At 37.0% G+C, this 18,774-nt stretch overlaps 2 protein-coding genes across 3 annotated transcripts; both read left to right on the top strand.

Moving 5' to 3' along the window:
• Positions 1-1,691: 1,691 nt before the first annotated feature.
• LOC136822294 (uncharacterized PPE family protein PPE12-like) lies at positions 1,692-2,747 on the top strand. The gene is made up of 3 exons (XM_067078534.1): positions 1,692-1,863; positions 2,059-2,253; positions 2,659-2,747. Exons 1-3 carry the CDS (start codon positions 1,692-1,694, stop codon positions 2,745-2,747), a joined length of 456 nt encoding a protein of 151 aa, XP_066934635.1.
• A 1,577-nt stretch (positions 2,748-4,324) lies between these two features.
• LOC136822313 (uncharacterized) lies at positions 4,325-11,315 on the top strand (the record flags this gene model as incomplete). 2 transcript variants are annotated; one of them, XM_067078549.1, is given in 11 exon segments in its annotated part: positions 4,325-4,720; positions 4,994-5,097; positions 7,163-7,268; positions 7,614-7,736; positions 8,058-8,142; positions 8,363-8,482; positions 8,662-8,786; positions 9,058-9,305; positions 9,535-9,693; positions 10,028-10,097; positions 11,027-11,314. In XM_067078549.1, coding segments are annotated over 11 exon segments (1,625 nt in total), but the record flags the coding sequence as incomplete, so codon positions are not given.
• Positions 11,316-18,774: the final 7,459 nt, after the last annotated feature.

The following is an 18,774-nucleotide window of genomic DNA, read 5'->3' as shown; positions in this document are numbered from 1 at the left end:
CTGAAAAAAATTTTTGGAAATCTCCAAGAGAGGTAAGTTTGCTGGTGTTGGAAATATTCATGACGTGTAAATAAGATGGACAAACCGTTGGCAAAATATAAGATAGGAGAAAAAAGAATCAAAAAGACAATGAAATTGTGTTTTTGTCATTTTGTCTTATTTATAGCGTAATTGCTGCTTTTAATGATTTTTTGAAATTTCGACATGGAAAAAAAGTCAATTTTTTACGTTGTTACTAAAAGAGGTAACGAGTGGTAACGATGTGGTAACGAGTGGTAACGATGTGGTAACGAGGTGGTAACGAGTGGTAACGATGTGGTAACGAGGTAACGAGTGGTAACCAGTTGAAAACGGTGGCCCTAAGTCCCCAAATTTGAATTTCTCGATTCTGGTGTTTTTGCAACGGATGCTATTGGCTATTGAGGTTCTGCAGCAGGACCTGGCAGATCTGTTGAATGTGCAGTAAGAATTGGAGATTTTGGGGATTGTTATGTTGGAGTTGATGGAGCTGGTGAATGTGACGGTAAAATTGGTTGTTTGGGTGAATGAAATGGTGGAATTGATGGTTCTGGTGAATGTGAATCAAAGATTGATGGTTCTGGAGGTTCTGCATCAGGAGTTGGTGATTCTGGTGAATGTGCATCAGGAGTTGGTGGTTCTGGTGAATGTTATGGTGGAGTTGATGATTCTGGTGAATATAATGCTGGTGTTGATGGATCTGATGAATCCAATCGTGGAGTTGGTGATTTTGGTGAATGTGCATCAGGAGTTGATGCTTCTGGTTAATGTACAGCAGGAGTTGGTGGTTCTGGTGAATGTGCAGCAGGAGTTGTTGTTTCTGGTGAATGTGCAGCAGGATTTGGTGGTTCTGGTGAATGTGCAGCAGGAGTTGTTGTTTCTGGTGAATGTGCAGCAGGAGTTGGTGGTTCTGGTGAATGTGCATCAGGATTTGGTGGTTCTGGTGAATGTGCAGCAGGAGTTGTTGTTTCTGGTGAATGTGCAGCAGGATTTGGTGGTTCTGGTGAATGTGCAGCAGGAGTTGTTGTTTCTGGTGAATGTGCAGCAGGAGTTGGTGGTTCTGGTGAATGTGCAGCAGGAGTTGATGGTTCTGGTGCATGCAATGGTAAAGTTGGTTATTTTGGTGAATGCAATGGTGGAGTTGATGGTTTTGGTGAATGTGCATCAGAAGTTGATGGCTTTGGTGAATGTGATGGTAAAGTTGGTTGTTTTGGTGAATGCAATGGTGGAGTTGATGGTTTTGGAGAATGTGCAGCAGTAGTTGGTAGTTCTGGTGAATGTGTAGCAGTAGTTAAAGCTTCTGGTGAATGTTCAGCAGGAGTTGGTGGTTCTGGTGAATGAACAGCAGGAGTTGGTGGTTCTGGTGAATGTGCAGCAGGAGTTGGTGGTTCTGGTGAATGTGCAGCAGGAGTTGGCGGTTCTGGTGAATGTGATGGTAAAGTTGGTTATTTTGGTGAATGCAATGGTGGAGTTGATGGTTTTGGAGAATGTGCAGCAGGATTTGGTGGTTCTGGTGAATGTGATGGTAAAGTTGGTTATTTTGGTGAATGCAATGGTGGAGTTGATGGTTTTGGAGAATGTGCAGCAGTAGTTGGTAGTTCTGGTGAATGTGTAGCAGTAGTTAAAGCTTCTGGTGAATGTTCAGCAGGATTTGGTGGCTCTGGTGAATGTGAATGGTAAAAGTTGGTTTATTTGGTGAATGCAATGGTGGAGTTGATGGTTTTGGAGAATGTGCAGCAGTAGTTGGTAGTTCTGGTGAATGTGTAGCAGTAGTTAAAGCTTCTGGTGAATGTTCAGCAGGAGTTGGTGGTTCTGGTGAATGTGCAGCAGGAGTTGGTGATTCTGGTGAATGTGCAGCAGGAGTTGGTGGTTCTGGTGAATGTGCAGCAGGAGTTGGTGGTTCTTGTAAATGTGATGGTAAAGTTGGTTATTTTGGTGAATGCAATGGTGGAGTTGATGGTTTTGGAGAATGTGCAGCAGTAGTTGGTAGTTCTGGTGAATGTGTAGCAGTAGTTAAAGCTTCTGGTGAATGTTCAGCAGGATTTGGTGGCTCTGGTGAATGTGATGGTAAAGTTGGTTATTTTGGTGAATGCAATGGTGGAGTTGATGGTTTTGGAGAATGTACAGCAGTAGTTGGTAGTTCTGGTGAATGTGTAGCAGTAGTTAAAGCTTCTGGTGAATGTTCAGCAGGAGTTGGTGGTTCTGGTGAATGTGCAGCAGGAGTTGGTGATTCTGGTGAATGTGCAGCAGGAGTTGGTGGTTCTGGTGAATGTGCAGCAGGAGTTGGTGGTTCTTGTAAATGTGATGGTAAAGTTGGTTATTTTGGTGAATGCAATGGTGGAGTTGATGGTTTTGGAGAATGTGCAGCAGTAGTTGGTAGTTCTGGTGAATGTGTAGCAGTAGTTAAAGCTTCTGGTGAATGTTCAGCAGTAGTTGGTGGTTCTGGTGAATGTGCAGCAGGAGTTGGTGATTCTGGTGAATGTGCAGCAGGAGTTGGTGGTTCTGGTGAATGTGCAGCAGGAGTTGGTGATTCTGGTGAATGTGCAGCAGGAGTTGGCGATTCTGGTGAATGTGCAGCAGGAGTTGGCGGTTCTGGTGAATGGTCATAAGGAGTTGATGGTTCTGGTTAATGTGCTGCAGGATTTGATGGTTCTGGTGAATTTGATGTTGGCATTGATGGTTCTGGTGAATTTGATGGTGGCATTGAAGGTTGTGATGAATGGCTGTAGGAGTTGATAGTTTTGCTGAATTTTATTCACCAGAACCATCAATTCCACTATCACATTGACCAGATCCATTAACTCCACTATCATATTCACCAGAACCATTATTTCCTGATGCACCTTTACCAGAATAATCAAAGCCTGATGCAAATTCACCAAAACCATCAACTCCACCATTGCATTTACCAAAACAACCAACTTTACCATTGCATGCACCAGAACCATCAACTCCACCATTGCACTCACCAAAACAACCAACTCTACCATCGCATTCACCACAAGCATCAACTCCTGCTGCACATTCACCAAAATCACCAATCCTGCTGCACATTCACCAGAATCACCAATCCTGTTGCACATTCACCAAAACCACCAACTCCTGCTGCACATTCACCAGAACCACCAACTCCTGCTGCATATTCACCAGAAGCATCAACTCCTGATGCACATTTACCAGAACCACCAACTCCTGCTGCACATTCACCAGAATCACCAACTCCTACTGCACATTCACTAGTACCACCAACTCCACCATTGCATTCACCAGAACCACCAACTCCCGCTGCATATTCGCCAGAACCACCAACTCCTGCTGCACATTCACCAGAACCACCAACTCCTGATGCACATTCACCAGAACCACCAAATCCTGCTGCACATTCACCAGAATCAACAACTCCTGCTGCACATTCACCAGAACCATCAACTTCTGCTGCACATTCACCAGAAGCATCAACTCCTGCTGCACATTCACCAGAACCACCAACTCCTGCTGTACATTCACCAGAACCATTAACTCCTGCTGTACATTAACCAGAAGCATCAACTCCTGATGCATATTCACCAAAATCACCAACTCCACGATTGGATTCATCAGATCCATCAACACCAGCATTATATTCACCAGAATCATCAACTCCACCATAACGTTCACCAGAACCACCAACTCCTGATGCACATTCACCAGAATCACCAACTCCTGATGCAGAACCTCCAGAACCATCAATCTTTGATTCACATTCACCAGAACCATCAATTCCACCATTTCATTCACCCAAACAACCAATTTTACCGTCACATTCACCAGATCCATCAACTCCACCATAACACTCCCCTAAATCTCCAATTCTTACTGCACATTCACCAGATCTGCCAGGTCCTGCTGCAGAACCTCAATAGCCATCAGCATCCGTTGCAAAAACACCAGAATCGAGAAATTCAAATTTGGAGACTTAGGGCCACCGTTTTCAACTGGTTACCACTCGTTACCTCGTTACCACATCGTTACCACTTGTTACCACCTCGTTACCACATCGTTACCACTCGTTACCACATCGTTACCACTCGTTACCACTCGTTACCTCTTTTAGTAACAACGAATTTTTTAGCAATAACTTTCGAACTACTTTTTCAAATTTAATGTATAATAGCTCAAAATTCAAGTTAGAGCATCCTCTATACAATAAAAAAATAATGAACGAAAAATATAAATCCTGGAGCTCACAATATCTCGACAAACCTGTATACTTTTTTTTGGTGCACCCGGTATATCAATCAAAACTCTTTTAAATGATTATTTTAAGCTGCTGCTGCCAAAGGGACTTGCATGGGAGTCAGTACTACATGTACTACAACTTATGAGAAATTAAAAATTTCTGTTCCTGACTGCACTTACTTGATGCAACTATACATTTACAAAAATATACAATTCTCTGAAGCACTTATTAAGAGAGCCGAAAATCTTGGCTTCAAAGCTATATTATTGACAGTGGATGCACCTACCATTGGAAATCGGATTGCTGACGTGAAAAATAAATTTGGTATTGCGAGCAGTATGAAATTTGAAAATTTCAAGGGGCTGCTATCACACACAAATGAAAGTCTCAAAAGTTATGTTCAAAGTAATTTTAAAAGTAGCCTGAGTTGGGATGATTTGAAATGGCTACGTTCAGTTACTACCCTGCCAATTTATTTAAAAGGTAAGAGATTGATTTTTATTTAAAGAAAATTAAAAGACAAATTGGTTTTTATTCTTATATATAGTAACAGTTTTCATTTTTCTATCTGTTTTCAGCCGCATTTAATTCTTATGGTCATGGCCTTTTATGCTTCGTCTCTTTATCACTGCAATGTACTGCAATGTAACATTTTATATTTTTCATAAATTTATTGTCAGATCCAACTTTAAAACCAATCGCCAAATCTTAAATCATCATATCTCAAATATTCTTTCCGAAACTCTCTGATTTTAGGTATAATGACAAGAGAAGATGCAGGGAAATGTTTAGACCATGATGTCCAAGGTATCATTGTTTCTAATCATGGTGGAAGGCAACTCGATGGTGTACCAGCTACTGTAAGAGATTTTCTCATTCCAGGTCATTCCACGGTTTTTCCCCCGGGGGGGGGGTACTTAGGCAAAAATAGGTACGGGGACGTGCCGCTGGTCAGGGTACCTTTTTCAGTGTTGCAGAATTACTGACAGGGTATCTAAAATTCTGATCTGACAGGGGCGCAATTTCACGATGTGTGACTGACGGGGTCTGTTTTTGCCGTTTTTGCATGTAGAGTTATTTTGCAAATCGTTTTGACGCGGCGGTGAGCAGACCCCTGCGAGGGGCAAACAGCTTTTTGCAAATACTTATCGCACGGCCAACACAGGCGCTTTGCTGCTGTTGTCTCGCACCACACGCCCGCCATTGCGCCCTCTTAAAGGGATCGAGGCTAATTTCAAAGATACCTCTATTGAACTATTTAGAATAAATGTTCAGCTGAATAGTGGTACTAACAACACTGTTTCCAGATTTTGATTCAGATTTTTTATTTCAACTGTTATGTTTTGTTTCTTCCCATATCGTTGAGACATTCGGTTGTAGGCTTAGAACAGCTGTAGAACAGAACAATACTCTCGACTCTTCTGTATTAGTCTCATTGACATCCTCTCGTCCTCTCTGTAAAAGCGTCGTTTTAAAGCTTATACTTGCAAAATAGTCCTTTCAAACCTAGACTTCATCAGTTCTGATTTTGAACCTTACCGTAGGATCACATAAGATTCCGATTCCTGCTATAACACTCCACTTGCCACTTGAAAACAGATGATAGTTAGCTCCGACTAGTTGAAAAATCAAAATCAAAAAACGCAAAAAAGAAGTTATGTTTTGATTATTTTTATAATCGGCCAACTTGTTTCATTGAAAAAATAAATCAAAACATTACTTCTTTTTTGCGTTTTATGATTTGCCAGCTTGGATTAATTCACTTTTTTCTGCCGGTATGCCCGGGAAAACTAGCGGAATGGTCCCGGAAAAGCGCCAGTAATGCTAGAGCGGGAATCGGAATCTTATGTGATCCTACGGTAATCCTTGAAACGGATATCTGAAATTTATCTACGTTCATTATTACGTATTTTGAAACTTTAGCGTTCTATTTGTTCTTGTACATCTATAATATTGTATGACCTTTCTAGCTTTGAAACACATTTTGTGGAAGTAGAGAGTGATGATTTTGAATAATATTAAAGATATGTTTACTTTGTAATTTCATAACTCTCGTCGTCGATTCTTTTGGTCGGTTTTTCAGTGTCGAATCTGACAGGGTATAGGTTTTTCCCAGTAGAATCTGACAGGATAGGTTTTTCATCGAATTTTTCTTCTGACAGGGTCTATTTTTCATCAAATTTCATTTCTGACAGGATCGACTTTTGAAACTCCAGCGGCACGTCCCCGTCGGTCGTCAAGGTCAGTGCCCCCCCTTCGGGGTTTTTCCACTTATAATGCAGTGTAGTCAATGAAAATTTGAATAGTAAAGGGGGCGAGAAAAAGAGCAGGAAACATCGATAGTTGGCAAATCTGGAGGGGGGACTTTATCTTAAACTTTATCTCAGAAATCATTTCATTGATGTTTTAAGTCTGCTTTACTAAGCATGTTTGTTTACATTAACCCATTTTCGTTCTATTTTGTTTAGTATTCCTTTTGCACCAAATATTTACGTTTGTGTCAGGTTGAAATTTTAGATAAATTTATATGGGTATACGGGGGGAACTGATATTTTTCAGAATTTTCTGGGGGAAAGCAAAAAAAGAGGGGGGAGACTAGAAAAAGAGCGGGGAGATTTAAAGAAATCAAGAATTTGGTGGGGGGGACAAACCCTGGAGGACACTATGAAACCATGCAGGTTTAATCCTTTTAGAGTGGTTTCACTCGTTAGTAAAAAAAGGTGTACACACTTAAGCAAATGGACTTAAATTCAGCTTAAATAAACTTCAAAAGACTCAAATCTGACCTAATAAAATAAGATTTTCGGTTGCCTTATTTCTTTAGCAGGAGTCTTTTTACAATGTTCTCTTCGTAAATAAGCTAGAACTGCAGTAGATGTGCATTTCATTAATGCATTACTATAGTGTACTTGACATAATTAACAGATCGATGTACTAACAGAAGTGGTTCAAGCAGTTGGTCACCGAATACCAGTTTATATTGATGGTGGTATTCGATCAGGAAGTGATGTGTTCAAAGCTCTGGCATTGGGTAAGCATCCAATACCGAGACTATAATTTTTGGCCTAACAATGATACACTATACATAGATATATGCATTTGAAGTCGAACTATAAAAACTGACCATTTCGAAAAGTATCCACCTCCAAGGAGTGAATGGGATTTGATATGAAATTTTAAATACTGGATGATTTGGAAATTGCGGTAGTTTTGTTGGTATTGTCTTTTAGTTTTTATCATGAAGATTTCATAAATTCATATCAATGGTCACTTTTTATATTCTTTAATGTTGTATAGCCATACATGTCAAAGCCTAATCTAGACTTTCAGTGATTTGTTGCTTGATCTAATATTTCTAATAATGTTTCTTTCCTAGGTGCGAATGGTGTTTTCATCGGGCGCCCAGTAGTTTATGGTTTGTCGTATAATGGCAGTAAAGGGGTACAAGAGGTCTTGCAACATATAACAGATGAGCTGAAATCTATCATGAGGCTAACTGGTAAGGATGAGTACTAAGAATTTCAATTTATACACCCCTTTCTCGCAGCCCCGTGAAACTTTTTCCCCAACGGGGATAAAAGTTTTTATTGAAATCTCAATGGGAATAGAAATTCTATTGGTCCAAAGGTTAAAAAATCCAGTGAGGATGGCTTCGGAGTGCAATTTTCAAACATTGAATTTCGAATCGGGATGAAGTTAAAATTTCCCAGCGGGTCTGTGACAAAGGGGTGTATTAATTCATAATTGCATGCAATAGTTTGAAAAATTGTTTCATTTCTTCTACTCAAAGATAGTGTATCTTATCATCATTCAACTTTAGGTTGTAGAAGGATTAGCGACATCAATTCAACACTGATATACCATGAAAGTCAATTTGGAATTTATTCCAAGCCCAAAATTGTGCGGTAAGTGGTAACAGATATTACAGCTACTAAAAATTTCGAGTATATTAAGTTGCATTTGCTAAATAAAATAAATTCAAATTGACTCCTAACATAAAAGACATTATCTATGCACGCCTTTTGGCTCAGAATGTATTTTCAAAACGCTTTATAAGTATTACTTTTTGGATTCTTGATTTTTCAAGATATATGAATTTTAAATTTTAAATTGAATTGACTTCAGGCATTGGAAGCTTACTCCAGAAGCTCCAATATGTGTTGCAGACATCAAGGAAGGTGCAAAACAATATGGCTTTCCGATAGATGAAGATATCGAAAGGATTTATGAAGAAGCTTTTCAAAGGTTTGAAGAAAATAATTAAACAAATCAACAAAGGTTAACTTCAAAAGGTTTCCAAAAGTATCGATAAAGATAATATTTTCGGAATTATTTTGAATTCATTTAATTGATGTGGATATTTTTGGCTATAGTAGAACTAAATCGAAAGCTTCATCGAACTTGTTCTTTCTTTTTCAACAAAGGTTACGACTACGACCGCGACGTTTGTGTGGATTACCTCCTTTCGAAAGAATGAATGATTTGATGCCGATTTGTTTATTAGACCATGAAGATACACATGAAATGATATCCATATGTAATGTCAAAGGTAATAACCTTACTCGCTTTTTACTGTACTTTATCCAACACCATATTTATCTACATAGTTGAAAGGTTTCACCACAAAATTATTAACTCTTCAAATTAAAAAGGTTTTCAATAAAATGGCTTTATATAATAAAGTAGAGCCTCTTTAGCTCGAACTTCTAACTCAAATGTATCCTTAACTCGAACAAGCTTACTCCATAACTCGAAAGTTCTTTAGCTCGAACAAATTTGTGTTTCCGTGCGTGATTGGAGAATACACTGTATTGTTTTAGAAGCTTGTTATTTGGAAATCGAAAATGAAAAGGTTGACAAAGAGAAGCTTGACAAACGAAAATACAACGGATTGGTGATAGATATTCGTCACAGTAATTTCAACATGATAAAGAAAGTGAAATCAGAAGCACGGCTACCAGTCCTAATAACAGGTGTTATGAGCAAAGATGATGCATTAGAATGTCTTGATTATCAACCTGATGGCATCATTATAACATGTCAAAATACTATAGATCAATTGACTGCGGTATATAAACTTCAAAACTCGATTAGGGCTTATTACCAAAGTATTTATATATTTTCTATTTGGTTTCTCTCGAATACCGAATAGTTTGTCGAAATCGTACTTAGGGAAAATGTCCTCTACTCAACTCGACTGATAACTGGGTCAAAGATGAGTTTATTCTATTGGAAATTGAGTCTTTGGTATATGTCTTAGTACTATGTATTTTGTATTCCACTATCATTTGCTTCAGATTGATGCATTGCCAGAAATTGCAGATGTGATCAAACGGAGAATACCAATATACCTATACGGTGGCATACGCAAAGGAACAGATATCATCAAGGCACTTGCTCGTGGTGCTTCTAAAGTATTTGTCAAGGAACCATTGTTATGGGCTTATTCTTATAAGGTTTGATCCATTTTCAATTACTACACGTTTTTTATAAGAGCATTCATAATTTTTTATGTCTTTGGATGTTTTTTACATTTTGAGTTTAATGCCTAATAATGTTCTTAATGTTTGTATTTTACCATTTTGTGATGATTCTTTCCATTTTTCTAGGAAATTGGGTGTTTTGGAGTCCGCGGAGGCTTAAAATATTCTTAACTTGTTAATACTTTGGCCATCGAAGAATTATACTTTTACATTATTGGTATTTTTGTTTTACTGTACATGACTATTTCCCCCCTCGTTCTTACTTATTTATACATCATTACAGAGTCACTCCCTCTTTTCGTTTAAGGGATCATCGGGTACACTTAAAGCGCTAGAAATCTTGAACTCTGAATTCCGAAGATCTATGTATCTGGCAGGTATAAACTTTTATTAAAAGCATTTGGCTTCAAACTCGATCTTGTTGGTAAGCTGGGGTTTAGCACTGTGACTTCTTTTGCCAAAGTGTCTGTTCAAAATTTTGATTCTTTAATCATTAGATTTATAATTTTGTCTCCTTTAAAGAAGATGAATTGTCTTGAAGTACCTATCGGCCATTCTTGCTTTGCCCCTCTATACGTCGGCCCATAATCCGCCACTGTCATTTAAAGGAAGAAATTTTGGCGGGATTTTAATTTGGCGGATGGCCGAAAAAAAATTTTCAGAGGGAGTTTAATTTGGCGTTTGCAGGATATTTTTGGCCAAAATCGTTATCAAATGAGCACCAATTTGGGGAATGCGTTAAATAAAATAAATTTCGCGGGAATTTAACTTGGCAGATGGAGCCAAAAATAAATTTTAGTTGGAACTTAATTTGTCGGATTTTGGCGAAATTCGCCAAATCCGCCATATTTTCTTACCGCCAAAATTTCTTCCTTTAAAGGTAATAATGCCAATTGAGCCTTAATAAAGCCAAAACCTATGAAAGTGGCTGAATTGTCAGCTAAATAGTCAAGATAAACTGAAATTTTCATTAAATCTCTCGAACTTCGTTGGTAATTTTTTGAAGACTTCATTAAAAACTAGCCTTGTGTTTACCACAGGCCAAAAAATAACGCCATTAAGGGTCGGCACAAAAACAGTTGTGTTGAAGTTTTTATAACATTCTCACATAATTGGTTATTCAAAACAATAGAGATGACGCGTTCTTTAGAAAAATATAATAAAAGTTTTTGTTTGAATAGTTAACGACTAATCCAATGACAAAAATTCTTGTAAAATGTTCAACTTGACCCCATAAAAAGGCCCGATAAGGTATCTGAATACTGTATCATTGAAACTTAAAAATATTATACTGCTATGTTTTCAGGCTGCAAAGATTTTGATGCTATCAAACCATCGCTGGTCGTAAGTGAACAATATTCTTTCAACAAAAGTGCAAATTTATCGAAGTACTAATCCAGTGACATCAGAACTCCATGATGTCTAATAAAAGGATTCCCCAAAATGATATTATATTCTTCTGTTTTATAAGGAACTTGCTTTGGTAAACGGTGCTCTTGTACACGTTTTTTTAATAAGAATATCAGTAATGTACTTTGACTGAGGGTCAAGTATTCTTAAGAAATTGCCAAAATTCCAGGTGAAATATTCGTAACGTATTCTTATTATTTCAGAGAAAAATTTCCTTTTTAGACAACTTAAGTGAGTAGTTCTAATATACGTATACATACACAAAAGAAAGTACACTATATCTCTTTTGTTAATTTTCACCCTGATATTCTTATAGAAGATATTCTTGTAAAAAAAGAAGCGTGTATTCTGATGCATTTAGTGGGACTATGTATTTCATTCATTATGTAAAATTATTGATACATTTCTTACACATTTTCTTATTCAGATTTTTTTAAACTCGTTTTGATTGATTATAAATTGTACAATTTTTTAAACTGTAAATAATGATAGATTTAGAATTAAAATTTATGAAATATCAAATAATACTCAACCTCCTAATTTGCGATTTATCTTGTTGCTTTATATTGGCCCTATATTATTCTGAAAGTTGCCTTTACTAACCAAAAAAATTGAATTGCAGTTACCTGAAAGTCGATTAATAACACTTACTCGATTTAGAACGTTGTTTTTACATTCAGGAACAATGGAAAATGGAGTACCATACAGTTTTTTACAGAGGAATTGAAATCCACAGGAAATAAACATGTGGTGTGAGGAGCAGATCTAGGAGCAAACTAATATTACTAGATTTGATCATACTGACTTGTCTTTAGATACATTTGGATATTTGAAGATACCCCATATTCGTAGCTCCATTTAAACATCACAAAATAACACTCTCTTCGCTCGCCAGCTAGAGGTAAAACTTTGTCTTAAATATTAGAATAATTAGTTAAACTAGTTCCAAATTATAATACTGCAAAAATAAAAAAATTTTAAATAATGTTTCTCAGTCATGTATGTTTTTCAATAAAAGTTGTTAACAGGTTATACCAAGATATTGTAGAAGGTGTTTCGGTAATTTTGAACTCAAATATTCATCCGTGAAAGATTTCAAACATGCAAGTCTAGCTTTGTGCTTCAAACTGGTCCCATCAATAAGTGTTGATTTTCGAAAATTAAATATACCATGAATATCACTTGATCTATACATTAATTCGCTCATATCCTTGTTGAAAACCAGCTTCCAGACCCTGGGACCATCTAAAACACAATGGTAGACTTTTTCACCATTCGAGATGTCAAACACGAAGTAGCTTGTACTCTTGGCTTCGTATCTTTCATTTCTTGTTGTTATGCCAACACATAACAAATATCTTTCAAATTGCTTCATCAATCTATAGGCTCTATAATTTGTATAATTAACGTTAAATTCGACATTTATGTACAGCTGAGATTCCTTCATTGTAAGAATTCCCTTTTCAGTCACCTTTAAAAGTTGAACCATCTTGTGTGAGGTTACAGAGACAAAAACTGAGCCGTGGACTTGAGTAAAGAATGAGAAAGATTCTGATTTCGTCTTGTCATCGCCGACTGTGAATGAGAATAAATGTTTTCCTGAAAAGTCAAAACAACTTAACAAAGTCAAGTGACAGTCGTAATCGTCGCGAGGTCCACCATGACCTGTAAAATAGATTCTTTCTGCCTCGAAATCAAGAAATATATTTGGATCAACGTGCTCATCATGCCAATCTAAACCTATAGAATGATCTGAAAATGAAACTTGATGTTCCCCTATCGGTATGGTTATACTTTTATATAAAGTGATCCCTTGTTCGTCAAATTTGATCAGAGAGACATAAATGTTGTCGTATCCGCTCTCTTCATCAAAACAAAGTAGGAGCACATCACCAATAGATTGACTTTTCTTGATCGCCGAATATAGCAACGTTAAATCTAAAGGAAAATCTACAAGTTTATTTTGATCGTTCACTTCTCTTGTGCTCACTGATATTTGTTCTGAATAAGTTGGACTAGTCACTTCGGGAAATAAATGTCCCACAGTGCCAGAGTATAGAGTAGTCTGGAAGCCCTCGATATCCCAAATTGTTTCTATATTAAACCAGCGGCATGACTCATGGTCATATAATAGGCCATCTTCTTGTGGCGATATCTCCATACAAAGTGTTACGCTAAGACGCTTAACTTTGCTTTCATTATCATCATAATATAGAACAGCTATATCAAAAAAAGGGTAGTCAGACTTTTGTTCGTCGAGAGCTGTGTAGTATCTATTTGTCGAATCAAAGCCATGGAAACGCCAATCAGAATACAAACGCCACCATTTAAGGTTTTTCTCCAGATTAGCTTCCTCCCTACGCTCAACTTCTTTAAGTATGGAGGGTAGAAAAGATTGTTTTTGATTAGCTAACATGCTTCAAGCAGTCCCTTGTTTTCCCTCCAGTTTCATCAACATCTTTTCATAGACTTTCGCTCTATCATGAATCAGTGTCAAAATAATTTTTCCTAATGATCAAGTTAATTGCTGATTTATTACACACTTCACTAAAAGTAAATTCTTTATAATGGATATTCAGCTCCATAACAAGGTAGATTATTCTATTTTAGACTAGTACACAAGAATCTGAGAAGCTTTAAAATGCGTTGATAAGCATTCTCGTGTCAAAAAGGGGATGGCGAAAGATTACACCATCATATAATCTTTATGTATATACACGTTTTTTTATAAGAACAAACTCTATCAGAACATAAGGCTTCGATGGCCAAAATGTGAAGAACATTTTTAGGCTTAAAACTCAGAAAGTTCGTAAGAACACCCGAAGGCTTTAAAGATTTGTGATGTTCTTATAAAAAACGTTTAGTATATCACACACGATCATAGCATCGCCAGCGGGCCTGTTTTCGTTTCCCGAGCAATCTCAGGCGACTGGTAGTTTAGTAGTGTCCTTCATTTTCCTACTCTCTACCATTAATTTATCATAATCTCAAGCAGAAAAAAACGGTGAAAGAAATTGTTGTTAAAAGATTTATATTTCGTGTACATTCTATACAAGCCATAGTATCTTTTCTCTCACTTTATATAATATTTGCAAATAGAACATATATTTTTTGTTAGAACACCAAAATATTAGAGACTACACGAAACTATAAGAAGAGGGTGTTCTTATTATTTCAGATCTTAGCTTGGAATATTTTTAGACTTCTTAGTTTCAACGATTCGACGCTATTCGTGAATGTATCACAAGAAAAAAATCCTTACCTCATGGCATACAAAGTTTTAGAGACTGATGCAACTAAGAAACGCAGACACCATATTAGCTTACCATAAGACCCCTTTATCAAACTTCAGAAACCCTCAAAACTACTAAGAAAAAAATTAAAAATTAAAAAAAAACTAAGAAAAAAAACAACTAAGAACTACATAAGAATATTAGCCACATGAAAACTCCATGCCATCACCCATTTCGTTTACAAATGAGCCTGTGTTCTCAGGGACCCGGTACGAACGACATTCGGTTATTGCTACGTCAGCTGGACCTTCACGCCGCTCCGGCTTCTTGTTTTATATGGATTTATCCCGCATCAGTAAGATTCTAGCGATTTTATTGGTTAAAAGACATCACGTGGGAGTAAGATAATACGGGGATAATACCGTATCTGTCTCCCTTACGTTCGATTGAAAAAAAAGAAGACATTGCATGTTAACGAATGCGCTTTCGAATGTTTTCCTCAAAATTCGAATGTTTTGTTTTGAAAAGACAGAAACGATAAAACAAGGGAAAACATGAATACACCTTTCCCGTAATTCGTAAAACTAATGCGCGCGCATTATTTTGATGCTCTCCACCGTTTGGTCTCTGGAGGTAAACAAACCCGTTTTGCCTGCGTTCCCTTAGGGAAAGTTGGTTTTTTGAGCTTTTCTTAAGTTCTGTCGAACAAAATCCCCTCAAATTTTAGTATGTTCAACCTATTCATGATATTATACCACCCTGAAAATATTTTGCCAAAAGAAGATCGCTGTCAAAAGTTAGAGGCTCAAACCCCAATTTCCCTAACCCCTCGCAGGCAAAAACGCGTTTTTTACCTCCCAAACAATTTTATACACAACGGTGGAGCGCACATTTTCCCGGGCCATTTCTGAGAAATTTGAATTACGGGAAAGGTGTATTTAGTGTCAAACGGATGTAGTAAATCTTTGAAGTTTATTTAGATTTTTAATATTTATTTGAAATTTATTTTTGATATTTTCTCTTCATGAGTTTATGTGGATTTAGCACCCATTGAGCAAGACTTTCAAGTGTTATAAAAGTCACTTTCGCAGATCTCACTTCCACAGTTTGCTCTTGTAAGGCCCTTGGGGGCGCCCTTGTAAGTATCTAATTGGAAAGTTCACGAAAAAAAACTCTCAGAACACTCCAATGAGCTACAAAGTAAATCAAACTGTTAAATTGGGATCTGTGAAAGTGACATTATCTGCATTGCAAAATAAATTCGTATGTAATTCAAGGTGATATGAATAAAACCGGAATAAAAAAAATCTCATTTGAGTAGAACTATGAATTTATAGTAGAACTGTTGAGGGTATTTTTAAGAGCGAGCACTTTATTCTTAAGTTGTGCTAGAATCTGACAATGTGCGTGCGTTTGTGTGTGTCTTTCTATCACAAAGAATTTTAGGGCAACCTGGAGAATCCAAAAATCGTCAGATTTGGCTGAAATTTGGCACCCCTTTGGCACACTTGTTCCTTGGTTGAATATTTAGGGGTGTCTTTTTCAATTTTCAATAATTCTGATTTTTGAGATCTGGGGACGACTTTTTCGCCAAAACGAGGCTAAAACTTTGGGGGCAGTCTGGAGGCGTCAAAAATGATCGGATTTGACTTAAGGGCTCTGACCATAGTGAATTTTTCATAATTGCCGTGTTTAAAATGTGTTTTCTGACTGATGTAACCGGGGGGGTACTACCCTTGTCCAGGGGTGCTCCGCCGAGGTTCGAAAAATGGACCCTACGTGGGACTAGAAATTTGTGAAAAAAGTGACCCTGAATGGGACTGAAATTCCAAAATTCTCTACTTTTTCCCCAAATTTTCCAAAAATATGCACCCTACGAGGGACTGATTTTTCTATTTTGGTGTTTTTGCGACCCTACCTGGGACTCGTGGAGGTTAAAAAAGGTACCCTGACCAGCGGAGCTTCCCCGTAACCCATCTTGCCCTAGTACCCCCCCCCCCCCACGGGGATGTAACCAACAAAACTATGGTATGTTATACATTTTCTGTTAGACAAACTGTTGCTGAACCTGAAAATTCAAAAATTGCATTGAAAAAATTTGATGAAGAAGAAAATGAAGACTTTTGCGAGGAAGAGTATTTCAACTTTGAAGAGCTTAGTTTCGGCGAAGAAAAAACATTTTGAAAAAATTTTCGCAGTAGATGGTGTTTTGCGGAAAATTTTTGTAAATGCTTCTTTGTCTCGAAATCTTCAAAATAGTGGTTTTCATCAATTTTTCATCTGAATTTTGCTTAAAAAAACAGTCATAACTTTTGACACACCTTTTTAGAAAAATTTTCCGCAAAATTTTAAATAGTTCAATTGTTTGCGGACAGTTTGAAAAAAGTTCGAAACAAAAAGGTTAATTACCCATTAAAACTTATCAGTTTTAATAAAAGAGGCCGATGCAACATATTATTAACGTCTTTTTAAAGTTCATAAACGTCATTTTTGCAATTAAGTTCTCAATTACTCTTAAGGGGTTTGATTAAAAAGCAATTTATAAAGGCAATTCTTAGTTAAAAGTGTTAAAAAATCTAAAACATAACTTTCATGTTCAGATACTTAAATCAATTTTCTGACTATGGTCAGAGCCCTTAAGTGCAACACACTTGTTCCTTAGAAGAATATCCGGGGTTTTTTTTCACTTTTTCAGAAATTTTGATTTTCAAGGTCTGGTCACTAATCTTTTGGTTTGTTTTGCTACGATTGGGCCTTGAATAATTTGAAAGCTACTGGAGTAAACTATTTTTATACCCATTCATTTATTTGAAACACCAAATATTACGTGTAGAATGTACAACATGTTATGGTATTAGTAAGGTTTGATAAATATTATGCCCGGGGGGGCACTGGGTTTGCGGACTGACGGTATGTGCGGGCCAAAAATTGGCTTTTAAAATTGCACCCTTACAGTGCAGCAAAAATCAGTGAAAATCATACCCTTAGAGTGCATTATCCCCAAATTTTCGATCTCTTTCGTGCAAAAAATGGTCAAAATTCTAGCATTTTTGGTCAAAATATCTAGGTTTTTCAAGAATTTTCTGAAATTTTCTGAAATTTCTACCCTTACAGTGCATCTCTAGTTTTCCCGACCCTTACAGTGCATTTTAAAGATGTTGGAAAAGGTACCCTTAGGACCCGCACATACCCGTCGGTCCTTTTGCCCAGCTGGCCCCCCCCCCGGGATATTATGTCAGGGCAGCTTATCATATAATTCATACTTTTCTCTCTTATTTCTACCCTCTTAACTTAAATCTTAAAAGTTGTGCTTCTTTTGGTTCAGAAAAGTTTGGTGTGAAAACTCAACGAGTATAGATCTGTAAGTATGATCAGAGACCTGATAAGCGACCCTGCTTTTTGAAAAATTTCCATCGATGGTATTCTGCTCCCCCCTTTTTTTTGGCCATTTGCTTTTTCAAGAATTATCCTTCTATCCTATGAATCCCATTTATTTTAGAGCACCCAGCAGGATTTCTTAAATATTTTGATTTTATCGGTGTGTTGATTACATTAGTTAAGATCATAGACCCGAAACTCCTGGATGCGAAATGAAGCCACTTATTTCCGAAGCGAAACGCGTGACCCGCGTGGTTCTCACACAAACGCCAGATTGAAAGTAAAACCTCTCGCCAGATTATGAAAAATATGCCGATTAAAAACAATGGGTAATTAACTTTTTTGTTTCAAAATTTCTTTACACTGTCCGCAAAGAATTGAACTATTTTAAATTTTGCGGAAATTTTTTCTAAAAAGATGTGTCAAAAGTTATGACTGTTTTTTTAAGCAAAATCTAGATGAAAAATTGTTGAAAAACCACTATTTTGAAGATTTCGAGACAAAGAAGCATTTACAAAAACTTTCCGCAAAAATTTTTATTGTTCGGTTAAAGATACACCATCTACTGTGAAAATCTTTTCAAAATGTTTTTTCTTCGCCGAAACTAAGCTCTTCAAAGTTGAAATACTCTTCCTCGCAAAATTCTTCATTTTCTTCTTCATCAAATTTTTCAATGCAAATTTTGAATTTTCAGATTCAGGAATAGTTTGTCTAACAGAAAATGTATAACATGCCATAGTTTTGTTGGTTACATCAGTCAGAAAACACGTTTTAAACACGGCAATTATGAAAAATTCACTATGGTCAGAGCCCTTAAGCACACCCCCTTCTCACAGACCCAGTAGAATTTTTTCAGCAATTGGGGATAAAAAGAACGGACTGAAACTCGGTGGGGATTGATTCAATTCTTTTGTTTTTAAGTAAGAAAATACAGTGGGATGAGATAAATAGTAAATATTTTGCAGTGAGGATTGGTTGAAAATTTTCCACCGGGGACGATATTTTGGCCAATTTTTCCAGTGGGAAGGGTTAC

This window comes from Clytia hemisphaerica, unplaced genomic scaffold (genome assembly GCF_902728285.1).
Source record: "Clytia hemisphaerica strain Z4C2 unplaced genomic scaffold, Clytia hemisphaerica genome assembly, whole genome shotgun sequence".
In the NCBI taxonomy this organism is placed as follows: domain Eukaryota; kingdom Metazoa; phylum Cnidaria; class Hydrozoa; order Leptothecata; family Clytiidae; genus Clytia; species Clytia hemisphaerica.
This window is presented reverse-complemented; position numbering and strand designations above follow the sequence as displayed.

Bases quoted from the DNA above. Each gene is read 5' to 3' on its own strand.
- LOC136822294 (XM_067078534.1), top strand. From the start codon at position 1,692: ATGGTAAAAGTTGGTTTATTTGGTGAATGCAATGGTGGAGTTGATGGT. The intron at 1,864-2,058 runs GTGAATGTGCAG...AATGTTCAGCAG, and splicing joins AGCAGGAGTTGGTGATTCTG to GATTTGGTGGCTCTGGTGAA. The intron at 2,254-2,658 runs GTGAATGTGCAG...AATGTGCTGCAG, and splicing joins AGCAGGAGTTGGTGATTCTG to GATTTGATGGTTCTGGTGAA.